This window comes from Vanessa tameamea, chromosome 28, assembly GCF_037043105.1.
Source record: "Vanessa tameamea isolate UH-Manoa-2023 chromosome 28, ilVanTame1 primary haplotype, whole genome shotgun sequence".
Classification (NCBI taxonomy): domain Eukaryota; kingdom Metazoa; phylum Arthropoda; class Insecta; order Lepidoptera; family Nymphalidae; genus Vanessa; species Vanessa tameamea.
The window spans coordinates 4,390,958-4,405,577 of record NC_087336.1 but is presented as its reverse complement, the minus strand read 5'-3'; the positions used below and the strand labels follow the sequence as shown (position 1 = coordinate 4,405,577).

Genomic DNA, 14,620 nt, shown 5'->3' with positions numbered 1-14,620 from the left:
AATTGTTAGACGACAGTGATATTTCCGTGTTAAATTTTAGTGCCTCTCAAATTTTGTCGCCATTTTGCCCTAAGGCTAAATCCTCTCCTGGCTTGTGTAATCAACGAAATAATAAAGCATTAAGTAAATAATGTAAAATATACTAAAACGTATGTTAAATATTTTCATTCCAAAATCGAAATGAAATTCTTTGTAATCAAGAAGTTCCTTGTATGCTTTTTGGATATATCCATCTTACTAATGATAATTGATAAAACTGATCAGATTTTTACATATTCGAATTATGACAGTTCGCTATGCCTTATAAATGTTATAGAATTCCATAAATGAATTCATAATTAATGCCTGTTTAATCTTTGGAACCAGAGATGGCGCTGTATGTACATTTAAACGAGCTATCATTTGGTTTTCTTTACTGTATAATGTCATGTAGTAGTAAGTAACCCACCCACTGGCATTACATTATCGCCAAGAATGGCGGGTATACACCAGTCAATAATCAAGTTTTAAATTAATATCCGGCTCGAAGGACCATAATCAATCAATTTCCAGATATCTGTAATACAAAATTAAAAAAAAAGCAAATATACTTACCATAGCTTCGTTTTCTTGCATTTTCCGGGATTTCCGGGATTAGAAGTGATCTATGTCTATTCAGCCCATACATTATATGGGAGAAACATGTCGATCAGATGTTATGAATATTTGTACAGATTAAAAATTGTGCAATATAATTACATAATACAAAACATTAGTAAGAATCAATCTATAATACTAAACTCTTTGATCTTGTGACACTCATGGGGTCAGTAAACTTGACACTCACAGCTGACTGATTGTTTGACGTTAATAGGGTTTTACTGTCCTATTAACTGTTGAGCTGATATTGTTATCGGAGTTTTTCTGATAATATTTCTCTATTAGTCTGGAATTTTGAAATGAAACTCTTCTGAAAGCACCCTGAACTGTCCCTTTATATGTGATTGTGGTCCTGTCGGATAAATATTGTGTTTAAGCGCGCACTTGAGATCTAAATGATAGCTTGATTGAAGGTACATAAGACGTCTTTAATATATCTATAATCGAAGTAAATATATAAAGATAAATAATTATATTCTCTCGTAAAGTAAAAGCCTTCTAATAAAAAGCACAATATGTTCACATTTTATATGAAATAATGTTAAATATCACATAGCAATAATAGAATTGAAGTAGTTTTATAGCAACTAAAAGATATAGACTGAGATTATATTAAATATGTATGTACATTTATATTATAAACTTAGAAACCAAAATAATACCCAAAATTACTTAGATGTAAAATTTGCCTCAATTTTTTTTATTGATAAGTAATTTCAATGTTGTTTTTTTTTTTGTTTATCTGAAAAGGCGAAGGTAATTGAATCATACAGCCTATAAGTAATATCGAATTGTTTTGTTTCAATTTTCAGTAAAGTAATACTTTAAAGTTATTTTAATTGTAATCTTAGTATTTTAAAAAAATAGAATATATTTTAGTTGAATTTTATTCGTCATTAAGTGACTACGAAAATATTTAGTTTATAGTTTTAATGTAATTGTAGTGTAGGGGCCGCTTAGTATATTTTTTTTCGTCTCTGGCAGGCCCAAGACTAAACATTGAGTTTTTTTTTTTTTTTTAAATTAAATACCATTTGAAAAAGTAAAATTATCTGTGGCTGTGAAGACCACTACAGTCTTAATTTAAAAATTAGATAACATTTTTTTAGTTAAATAGTTTATCCGTTAAGATAGTGTATTGAATTTAATTTCGATATGTGACGATTCTTATGATATACTGACGATTTAACTTAGGTGCGTTGAAGTTAAGTGAATAAATTTAAAAATGTATGAATAATTGACCTAACTAGTAATGTTTGTGAACGAAATGTGTCCGTAAGTGCTGCAATTATTTTCATATAAATAATACTTAATGTCCGTTATAAATCTTACGTCCTTGACCATGTGGTCATTTCATGTGTTTAGAAATAGCTAGAGAATGTAGTATTTTAAAATCGATAAGTAATCGTTTCTTAATTAAGACTCGATGAAATTAGATCGTTGACACATTTTTTTTTTCTTAAGATGAAAATTAAAAAAAAAAAAGTAATAATTTTTAGTCGTAGACGTTTATCGTTAGAATTATTTCTTTTTAATATAGAAATAAGACGTGTAAATTTTGTAAATTATATACGAATTCGTAAGTTAGACGATTCTAGCGTTATTTTTCATTATCGAGATGATTAGAATTATAATGTCGGATAGTTTCGATTCGAGTATTATTTGGGAAAAAACTCGGATCGGATTTAAAAAATAATAATATTTCCGAACAAAGTGGGACAATGTACGTTATTAACATATTTATTATAAAAAAAAAAAGAAGAAGAAGAAAACTGTATAATAAAATTATCTAAATAGGGTACGGCCACGGTTCTTAATGCTGAAATAATACATGTGATAAAACAGTTTGAAATCAGGTATATAATGGTTGTAACTAGAATTGTTGTCTAAATGTGTATACGTACGTTCGTTTTGTAATCGCCTGTCGGGCGGCCCTGAAATTTTTAGCTTTTGTACAATTTAATCGCTTGAATCGTGGTCGACACGATCAGGGCAGCCCTCTTGGAATCTGACCAAAAACTTAGCTAAAATGTATGCAAAAAAAACAAAAGTATTAAGAAATTAAAAAAAAAAAAAATAGCATATCTATATATTTGGAATTTATTTCGCCGTTTAATTACTTGCTCTTCTAATAACCAAAGTATTTAATTTAAATATGTACGCGAGATAAAAACACATATGGACGGTTTATGTTTTTCTAATTCAATATTATGTAATATTAATATTTTTTTTTTTTTTTCGTTTAAAATAAATACTTTGGAATTCAGATTAGATGTTTCTAGTGCTAAAAAACATCTATAAATAAAAAAAAAACATTTGTTTTTTACTACACAGTGTAATTGTTTCCTTTAATTTCTACCAAATTTGTGAATGGTATCGAATTCACGATATAAAAATCCTGTGCATTATTAACAATCTCGGATCTAAGAAGGAAAAATCGGTACCAGTCTTCAATAAAAGGGGACGAAAAATTCATAATTGTGTTAAAATTTGTTATATTTGATCAAACAATGAAATACATCATAAAACTTTAAAGTGGTGTTTAAAAATACATACAAATCCTACCTAGTAGTTTTCTTTTTTATTTGGAACGAAGTTCTTTTATGTGCCTTACGGTTCAGTGAATTGGCAAAAATCTTCACCGAAGGAAAGTGCGTTATGTCCCTTCCACCTTTGCTCCCTTTTTTAGTATGCAGTTTTATATAATATTAAATAAACTTATTTTTTCGTTTAAATATTCTCAAATGATAATTTATTGCTTTGCGTCTGTTATTTAATACAAATTAGCAACTTAGTTCCAACCGGGTGTCCCCCGACATCTCTTTTTATTTTTGGTGAGGTAAAGGTCTATGCATTAACGAAGGCCCTTTGCCCAACGTTAAAATCGGCTAGTTGACTGACGTTCGTACTATTAAGATGTCTTGGTGTGCGTGAGATGACTAACGTAAGAAAAAAGACAAAAAATTTAATGAGATATTAGTAAATGCACGCCGATATTTTAACGTTGAGGCGTCGTCGTGAGCGATCTAAATTTGTACAAGTTCCTGTTCGGAAACATCCTCCGATCCTGAAGTTGCAGAAAATGGAGTAAATCAAATAAATTTTTCAAGGTTACTATAACAATGGTGCCGCTTCTATTTGAAATCTCAACTAATATTATAAATGCGAAAGTAACTCTGTCTGTTACGATTTCACGGCTAGACTACTGAACCGAATTTGATGAAACTTTCTATGAAGCAAATTTGAGCCCCTAGGAAAGACATTTTTATACCTAAACATACAACTTACCACAAGCATGCGGACTAGAACTAGTAAGCAAAAACTTATTAATTCAGCTTATTTAGTCAGTTCCAATGGCGGGCGTATACAATAAACAAATTTGACCCCCAATTGATACCATGGATCGTGATCTAAAATAATTAATTTATTCACGACATTGATATAGGAACTTGTAAAATTAAACAGGATATAAGTAGTCCAGTGAAATCTGTTTGTGCATAAATGCATAACACAAGTAATAGAGTCAGAATCGAATCACGGAACATGTGAATCAAAATTTTGCTCCTGTCGTTACTTTGGAATATAGTTTTATTAAGCGTCAATAATTTTATTCTCGTAAATTCATAAGTACACATTGAGTCTAATGTATATAGTCTCGAATGATCAGAATGGTCCAGACCTGCGCCTCGAAGACAACTCTAGTAACTCCTCGAGAGAAAATGTAAGAACACTCGAATGGTGAGTAGACTCGATTCGATACGAGTCGTATTATTAAATAACTAATTTAGAAACGATCGAATGATCTATGACTAAATTTCATAGTAAATAAATAATATTTAGATTGATTTCATTCATACATAACAGAAATACGTTATTCATCTACTCGGTAGATTTTTATTTTCATTAACCATTCATTGCGCGTGCCAATTAACGACAAGGCTGGATATATCATATGGCTTTTTGGGCTTCAGCCCAGGACTCCGTGGATCAAGGGGCCCCAGCTAAGTCAAGTCAAACTCAAAAATAGACGATAATGCGAAAGAATCCTTAACTTTATTAAATTAAACAGGTCGTATGGTTTCAAGTCTACGTTCAGATATGTCTTAGGTAGACCCCTAAGTAGTGTTAGCCCAGAGCCCTCTAAACATATGGTCCGGCCCTGATTGACGTAGTATTTATGAATCGTGAACACAACTATGATCTGTACAGTTTTAGATTTCTTTGTAGGAATGAAGGAGCCGGAGGTACCGAGGCTGTACGTGATTGGTCAGTCTAATAATGCTTGATGTTCATTGGACTCTCAGTTGTCATTGTAATTTGGCCGAAAGTATACATGCGCTAACTTGCCCCCACTATAACCTGTCTGTCTGTGCTCACGTCTCGTGCGAGCTGTTATACGTGTTTTTGCAGTTTACAATTTCTTCATTATGCTTAAAACTCGAGAGTCTGAAGTTCCTGAAATGATAATTACACGAGAGCCATATTTTAATGTTTCAATCATGATTATATTATGTTTGATATTATCGTTATTTGAAACACCTAAGAATAATCTTATAATGTTATTAATATTAGACTGTATCCTTCGTTAATGCATCTGGTGGGGGTTGCGAGTCAAAGGCGTTCATGAGACCAATATTGATATTAACAGAGACATGTACCGAAGTTCCGCTTCCGTGGTTGTCGGCAATACTGAACCTTTCCCGACCACTGTAGGGGATCACCAGGGCTCGGCTCTTAGCCCATTCTTATTCAACTCGTCGTTCGAACTTATGGGAGGGTACTTATGCTTGAGAACAGCCTTCTTCAACTAAATCTGGTGGAAATCGTGTACATGGCTTGCAGGAGACCAGCACTTGAACCGTTAAGTTGGAGACGTTTAGGTACCTTGGATCCGTTCTGCACGAGTCTAAAAGCATTGATCACGACGTTCATGTCCGTTTAAGAGCTGCTTGGACCAAAAGGTGGGAAGTCACAGATGTTGTCTGGGACCGCAGAATCCTAGCTAGTCTCCAAGAGCGGCGTCTGAGTTGGTAAGGCCATGACGCGCGTCGGTTTAAGGACTATGTCGGAAGAAAGTGCCTTGATATGTTTTTACCTGGAACATGGAGGCAATGGCTGGATGTCGTGAGGCAGGACATGAGAGCCAATGGACTACGCTAAAGATGGAGAGGAGTAGGTTTAGTCGGAAGACAGACCCTGGCAATAGCCAGGATTAATAAATGCCAGGCAGAAGAAGCTATATACATATGATATAGGTTAGCACTCTCTTTTTTTCGATAACAATTATCGAAGAAAAAGGCCAATCCGTGTATATCCATACCTAAACTCTGAAGGTTGGTGTAAAATAAAATAAGTAAATTCTCAATAAACATATATTAATCGTAACAGTTATACACGGTATGTTCTAGATAGGTTTGATAAAATTGACAAAAATAATTACATTTGGCATATACTTATAATTAGGTAAGAAATATTGTAATATTTGAAATAAAAACTACACACTTAAAATACGATCATGATCTAATAGTTAAATTCAATTCAACCTGTACAATAATAAAAATAAAATTGAAATAATTATAATTTTAGGGAATGAATTTGGTATTAATTCGTAAAATAGATTTGATAAAATGTACAATAAAATATTATTTAGGAACGTTAAAAGTATTCAAATGAAATACTAGTTTTTTTTTAAATCTAATATGCTTCAATCTTTATATTTTTTTAATATATTGTTAACAAATCTAGGCAGGAACTGAAACGCAAAACACTTTTTTAATATCTTGTCACTAAAACAGATAAATTAAATATTTACTGCACTTTTCTAAACTACATATTTGCCACAGATAAAAATAATTTACAACTTTTAAATAATGAAGTCTTAATTTTAACATCAATATTGATTATTATATATTTGTTTCACACATGAAATTTTTATTTACAATAGTGGATACTTTAAAATCAAATCAATTTCTTATACGTAGTAAAAGTTTATATATTGTATACTAAGTAAAGCCAAAAAATGTTTTTTTTTTCTATTATAAATAATCTAAATTTTAAAGTAAAAAATAAAATATTTGATGTATTTATAAATAACTTAATTATATCAAAAAACGTTTAACATAATAACATTATTTTTTTTAATTTGGCTCCTAATTATCTAGGACTAATATTAGATTACTTTAAAAAAAAAAATTACTAATTGTTGTTTTAAATAATATTTTTAAAAGTTAAAACTTTAATAAAATACTATTTTACCAAAATAATTGCTATTTTAAAATATTTTTAATTACGTAGAATTGAAGTTTTTTTTTTTTAATAAAGGAAAGACAAAGAAATGCTTAATTTATTTTTAGTTTGAAATAAATTCTATTAAATTGAAAATATTGAGTCTGTCTGTCTACGTTATTTAACTCCCGTCTCCCATTAACTGTATTATATTTAGTAAAATAGTGATAAGGTACTGCAACTACTAAGTTCCTTGTCGGTTCTTCTCGGTGAAATCTGTATTCGGAATTGGCGATTGGTTTATTTTTACCTAGAGTTTTATAAGTAGAAAATAAGGTAATTAAAACAGATGAAAATTAACTTTATTGATAATTTGTTTAATTTACTAATTAAACGACATAACTTTTTTAACAAAATAATTGGAATGTCATTAAAATTTGAACATCATTCGATATTTGAAATCTGACTTAAATATTTAAAAAAAAAAATAATAACAAATAAAAAATAAAACTATACGTCCAGTAACCATTCATCAACATAATAAATATGTCCTTATTTAAGATTATAATCAGTCGTTTATATGATAGCGCCTGAAAAATATTTTACAAAAAAAAAAAAAGACAATTAGAGCCTTATATATAATTCAAATATATATTTTAATAACATTAATTAAAATAACTTATATTACGTACGTTTATAAAATGAAATATTAATGCAAGTTAGTAATTATACTTAACAATTAAAATATAAATTATTTATGAAAATATAGAAAACATTTGTTTAAAGTTGGCCCTGTAATGTAGCACCAGCTTTATTCCACAGCGTTGAATTCAGATATTAAAAAAAAAATTTAAATGTAGAATGACATAATAGATACAGATTAAAATATTTTTCTAGGCATATCACTGAAGCCGTACGAGCTCAACGCTTCTTACTTCTTCTTTTTCATTTGCTTCAACTTTTTCTTCTCTTCTCTCTTCTTTTCCTTGTCCTTTATGGATTTGTAGAGTTTATAACCGAAGAATACTGAAAATAAATTATTTTAATTAACATTATTTTATAACAATGAAAGACAATCGGTTTCTAAACTTATTAATTTAAAAATCAAGTATTACTAATAATTTATTAAAATACTTTTTATCAAATTATATGTTATAATAATCTTAGTATACAGGTATATGGAAAACAGTCATACATTTATTTAGTATTCTTATATAAAGGGGGGTTAAAGTAAGCTTGAATTTAAAGGGGAATGTCACATATTGTGTAAATATTTGCAATTTGATTTTGATACAGTAGAAGCAACCTATCTCAAACTATGGGTGGCGTTAGAGACTAGGGATTTATTAGATGAAAGCATCCAGCATCCGCCTCAAGCTATGCCCCTTGGGCACCCATGAATTTGGGGTCCTTTCGGTAGATATTAACTACCGTCTACAAATAATTTGCTTATAGCCAGGCCTTAAGTATAGTTTCAAATAAACGGTGCGGTACTTTTCGTAAATTCGAAGGAATCTGATTGGTTGTACAATCTTATGGCTATAGTATATCGCTTTCTTTCATGAGGAACACGTCTTTCTACTTTTAATATCGACCATCGTCACTAGCTTTTTGATTAATATGTTAGTTATTTCTTACAAATATGACAATTTCGAAAATATAATGTATAGCAGTCAACGTGAGCATAAACGTGTGAAACAAATTGTTGGTTCGTCGGGGCCCTCACAGGATGGGGGCCCTGGGCACTTGCCCCGTGTGCCCTATGGTAAAGACGGTAATGAAAGCATCTATAAATATTACAAAATGTAGATTGTTTAATGGCATAAGGTATACTGGCAAATGGGCCACCTGATGGTAAATGGTCAATAATGGCCATAGATTTTGGCGTCGTAAAATAACCCAATTCCTTACAACACCAATGCGCCACCGTGTGTGGAAAGATGTCCCTTAAGCCTGTAGCTACAATGGCTCACTCATATTTACTAATAATGAAAATATAATGTTATTATAGATTTGTTTTTCTTTTGTTTTCGTAAGATAATAAAATTAAACTTGCAGCAGACATATGATACTCGTATCATAGCTCCCAAGAAGATACATTTCCATTTATTTACATAAGTTGTTGGTAGTTAGGTGTTCGGTATTAAAAAGTAGCTATATATGTATATATATATGTCCTTCCTTGTGGTCTAAGCTTGCTTTACAACAGATTTTATCAAATTCGGTTTAGTCCTAATCCGAATGCGTAATAGACACGAGTTACTTTCGCATTTATTATTATTAGCTAATTGCTGAATCTGCGCTTTAACCACGCGAGATTTAAAAAAACCTATAGCGCGCAATCCTTCGCTTACCAATTTACACTTCGAACTATGAATTAAATTGAAGTAGCCGACGTCCTTTCCCGGAACTCAAACTACGTTCACACAAAATATCATCAAAATCGTTTCAGCAGAACAGGTAACAGACAGTTACTTTCACATTTATAACATTAGTTTAAACAGTATAGACGATTAAAGACGGAATCATCTCGAAATGCAAAACAAATGCCATTTTTTTATCTCAATACAAACTAATACGTTTAAATTATGATATTTTTTTTCATAAATACCTATTCCAATGACAGGAAAATAACTAGATTAGACATTCTACGCGGTTTGCCATTAGCTCCGCTGTATTATGCGCTACAGACATTTATTAAATAATATATCTTTATTTATAACGTAACACTATTCCATTTTACTCCGTATATATTTTTTAAATTTTGATAACAACTGGCCGACATTTTAATGCGCCATTTTTTCACGAATCGTTAATGAACGAACTCATTGACAAATGATATCACGATTCACGTCAATTTAATGTCGGAGTTGTTTATTTGTGTTTATCATAATTTCTTCCTTTCTTGAATTGATTGTAATATATATATATACTATTCGTGTTTTTATATGGCCACTTAAGCCAATGGATATTCTTAAAGATAATGTTTCTTTTGTACGTAAAAGTTCAATTAAACAAACGTACCCAAAATCACTATAAAAACAAATATGGCGGCCGCCACGAAATACAGCTGTGACATGACCGCATCCTTAATGGCGTCTTCGACTCCGCTAAATTCAATCGGACTATCTTTCAATTTCATTGCCAATTTACTCGCTAGAACATCCTTCAACTGTTGGACGAATTGAATTTTTTCGTTCTCTGACAAATTGTTATACTGCGCCAGTATTCCCTGTAATTTCTGACGAATATCCTCGGATTCTTCGTCCTCAGGTGTGGAGGCGACCATTTTTTGGAGCATAGACAACACGTCTACGTTTTGAATCGATTGGGCCACCTGGTCTTTGATCATACTGCCCAAGTCCATATCCGAATTCGACATGTCGATATCGACCATTTCCTTTTCGCGCGAGAAAATAAAATACAAAGATGTTAATTATTTTTAAAATAAAAAAAATTATATTTTATTTCAAATGAGTTAACATGGCACAGTTGCTTGAAAAGTTTAATGTTAACTTGTTTCGATTGTCGTTTCAAATCCGAGCGAGCCCCAAATTTTAATGTGTTAAATTTATGTTAAGCTCGGTTCTGAAGGATAACATCGAGAGGAAACTTACAGGTGTCTGATGAAAATCTTAGCCCAGTAGTGGTTCTTTTTAACTGTTACTATATACTTTAAACAACTTATTCAGACTTATAAATGACCGATAAGATTTAAAAATAATATATATATATTTTTTATCTGTAAGTAATAAATGAAACTCACCACACGTTATAAATCAACACCTTTAGATAAACTAATAAAGTCGTTGAAGGACGTATTTATCTTTGTAAATGCAACTTAATTTCAACTGCCCAATCACATGTCATAATGGCGATAGCGACTGTCATATCATTGCGACCACGAACCGTATTTGATAAATTTTATATAAATAATAACTATCATAAGTTATCAGTTGGAATGTGATTCGGGTTAATAATATATTATAAAGTTTTTAAATCGATTTATTTTAATCTCATAGACCGTGGCTTACACGTTTTCTCTGAGGATTCAATATATTTTCTCTTATTATAGAGGATTATGGAAAGGACTTGGATATAAGTTTACATAGACGTTCACAGGTATACAGCTATGATTGTAAACCTTGACATAGGAATGAATTGTTTTTATAACGCTTTAAGAAAAACAAGTAATTATATTAGCCAATACGATTTATCTAATATTAATTCATGTAATGAAAGCATGCGTTATCTCTTATCAATAAATTGTTTACGCAAGAGACATGAGACATGTCGAACGGACCGATTTTATATAATCGTTTATCGATACTATATAATCTAATTTTATTGATATAAATGTTTCAAATTAGGCTTTAAAATATACTTTCGGTTACATGTGATTATCACATTTCATTTGTAATACAAAGTTATCCAACTTGCATTGGAGCAGTGTGTGTCTCGAGTAAATTTTAAAACTTCACTACTAATATATAAGGCCAGAATAAGACCAGAATGCACCTACAGGCTATTACTTCACGTTTACTTAACATAGTTATAAAATTTTGATGCTTTAAATGTTACAGTACACATAGATAACGTTTTTACTAATGATAGGTGGTACCACTCAATCGACCTTGAACATCAGCTACGGTACCATAACGGGCAAATTACAAAATTAGGGGCCAATTTTGGAAACATCTAGTTCGATGTCCTACCGGCCTTGCAACATCACCAACTAGAACAGCGAGAACTGAAACTCAAGCTAGATGGTAAGAGTCCCTTTAAGAGCTCAGAAAACACACTACCTAAATATATCTACTATGCGGGTAATCAGCTTAGATTGTCGTCGTCATAAGGAGGGAAATAACGTGTATCTATTTTACGCCGTCATACGCTAAAACATCATATCCAATCCTATGGAAGGATGAGTAAAGATAAATATTATTATATTATAGCTGAGTTATTATAAAATAAAAGCTATTAGTAAATAAAAGTAAAAGACCCGGTGAGTTTCTTTTGCCGGTTCTTCTCAGGTCAGGGTATTTTCTCTTCCGAACCGGTGCGCGGTGGTAGTGTTTAATTTGGCAATCAATAAGTAAGTGTAATGCTTCTGTATTTAATAAAGGAGTTTGAGTTTGAAAAATTGGAATAATAAGGCTATGATAATAATAAAATAGCCCTAAGTCCGCCCATTGTACAAGACTCGTAATCAACATTTATTTTTTATTTTTCGTTTTTGTATTTTACTAACTTTGTTTTACTTTTTTTTTCTGTGTGTTCTTTATTTCTGTTTGTGGTGTACAATAAAGTATATTTCATTCCATTTCATTTCAAAATATTGTACAGAGATAAAATTATAACGTACAATACTTCTAAGATTTGTATAAACAATAGAAAGCCGACTCTAAAAGTCATTAGGGCTATATGTTGTTATGTTAAATGAGTCATTCAAAAAGGTTCTTACTCTCCATCTCCATCAAACGTGTAATGTATATTATTGAAATGTATTTTAACAGTATTTACAGTATACGTGAAGATCATTGGTATATATTATGGAATTATAAGAATAAAACTTGGAGATCTAAGGTTTGCTAAAAACGTACATAAACGTTCAAAGATTTTTTACCTCTATATCTATTTTTAATAGACATGACACTAAAATAAATTATAAATATGATGAAGGAATATATCAGCATAGATATACGCTTTAAAACTTTTAAATTTCTTTATGAAAAGTTAAAGCTTTAGACTTAGTTATTAATAGTCAAAGCAAAACTACCACCGATAAGAAAAATACGGATATACCCTTACGAAAGCAAGAACCGGTGAAAAAGCCTCTAAGTCTATTATTTGTGTACAGTTTATATTAAATTATAATATAATTGTTTTTCGAACAATGATTACAATATAAAACTTAAAGGTTGAAATTTCGCTTAAAGTTAGTTGAATTGGAAACGAAGAAGGTTTCTCGAAGCCATTCGAATTCACCTAGATTACCTCACCATAATATTTTTTAAAATTATTAGAGCTAGCTGAACTTACGGCTTAATCCACTTGAAATTTATATTTACCTTCCAGAGGGGTGAATTAAAAAAAATGTCCTTTCTTTCTTTCAGCTTTACATCTTAGCAAATTACATCAAAATAGGTTCAGTGGTTTAACCGTTACAGATAGACTTACTTTCGCGTATATAATATTAATTTAAGTATTTGCTGCCTTTAAAAAAACAATTAATTTATATATGGAACAGTTCTATATGTACTTACAGATTTTTGTCATTATTCCTTGTTATAAGATTTAGCAATTCTTAAATTTCATAATTGTACATATAAACTAATTGTTTTTTTCTTCGTAATATAGAATTAATTGAAGCCACAATAGCTTATCTATATGTTAGATTCTTGTTAAATATCATGATTTCGAAGTATTTGTGTTATCTGTTATTGTATCATTATTACAAAATAGATACACGTAGTAAAAAATGATAGTTACTACACAATATATAAGTTAATTTTAGACATAACTTACGAATAATTAAGAAGATCAAAGATGCAAAAACGACCGCCAAAACTGTACCGCTTCCGTGGCCACCGAAAAATTGCGGTACATCACCAGCCAACATGCTCTTCAGACTCGCTTTCATTTCATCATCTATTTCAGCGGTTTCTAGCATCTCTAACAATTCCTTCGTCGAAGGCACATGACCAGGATCACCATTTCCTAACAAATCTTGAATATTTTCGAAATTATCAACGTTCATATCCGCCATTTTGTGTATCACAACTAAACAGAGTATTGACTTAAGCAAATACAAGTGGTTTGGGTTATCAATGAAACTATATAATTATAATCGACACGTGGAGATCCACGTTGGTATGTCTGATTGGTTTAATTAATGAGATGGCGCATATCATTGCTGACGGCGTGTAAAGCATTCAAATGTTTATTATTTAACTGCAAACGACTTGTTACCCTTGGATAAATATGGTAACATGAAGGTATATATCAAATTAAACAATAAAGCCTGTTTGCTTTCAGATCTTTGCTATTTAACTAATCTTAAAATCTGTTTTTCTCTCTTATAAATTATTTTATTAATAATTTGTAATCGATCAAGAATATATCAAATTATGTCGATGAAAAACAAACGAATCGTGACTTCGGATAGATAGTAACTGATATGTGTTAATTATGTGGAAGGGATTAATAATTACGAATACCTCACCAATAAACTAGCTGACTAATTTATAAAGATAGATATATTTATAAAGTATAAGCTATAAGAGATTATAAAATATTTTTTTACTAACACACCTAAATTATATATAGTATTTGCATTTTGAGAATTTCATAAAAACTTAGACAAAATAAAAAAACTTTAATTTTCGAAAGTATTGTAATAGAAATTGAGTTCTGTGATAGTGCCATTTACGAGATCGAATCATAAAAAAGTTTTGGCGCGATTTAATTTTTTAATTGTGAATCACCGTATCTTATGATTTGTACCAAACATCGTAGGTATCATAAAAGTAAAACACTTGTTTCAATATACACAATTCGTTAAATTTTAATCATAGATAATACATTATTTTTTGTAGATTATATAAAGTATTTAATATTAATAAGAACTACTGCGAGACCTGCATCGAAGTTTATAATGACTATAAATTTGACGACTGAGTATCAACTTACAACCTCGACGACTGATTCTAGAAAGTTGAAATTTTGAACAAATTATTTTGTAACACTTTCACTA

The 14,620-nt window shown here is 30.6% G+C and overlaps 1 protein-coding gene across 2 annotated transcripts; it reads right to left on the bottom strand.

Moving 5' to 3' along the window:
- Window positions 1-7,398: 7,398 nt before the first annotated feature.
- LOC113391871 (uncharacterized) lies at window positions 7,399-13,692 on the bottom strand. 2 transcript variants are annotated; one of them, XM_026627993.2, is made up of 3 exons: window positions 10,631-10,769; window positions 9,889-10,264; window positions 7,399-7,890 (listed from the first exon to the last, which is right to left on the bottom strand). In XM_026627993.2, the coding sequence occupies exons 2-3, from the start codon at window positions 10,259-10,261 to the stop codon at window positions 7,796-7,798; spliced, it is 468 nt and encodes a 155-aa protein (XP_026483778.1). In that variant the 5' UTR covers window positions 10,262-10,264; window positions 10,631-10,769; the 3' UTR covers window positions 7,399-7,795. The 2 variants fall into 2 exon arrangements, with proteins under 2 accessions (XP_026483778.1, XP_064075582.1); XM_064219512.1 differs by lacking the exons at window positions 9,889-10,264; window positions 10,631-10,769 and adding an exon at window positions 13,393-13,692.
- Window positions 13,693-14,620: the final 928 nt, after the last annotated feature.

Excerpts from the sequence above, each read along its gene's own strand:
- LOC113391871 (XM_026627993.2), bottom strand. The coding sequence starts at position 10,261 with ATGGTCGATATCGACATGTCGAATTCGGATATGGACTTGGGCAGTATG. Across the intron at positions 7,891-9,888 it reads TGTTTTTATAGTGATTTTGG|TATTCTTCGGTTATAAACTC; the intron begins GTACGTTTGTTT and ends ATTTATTTTCAG.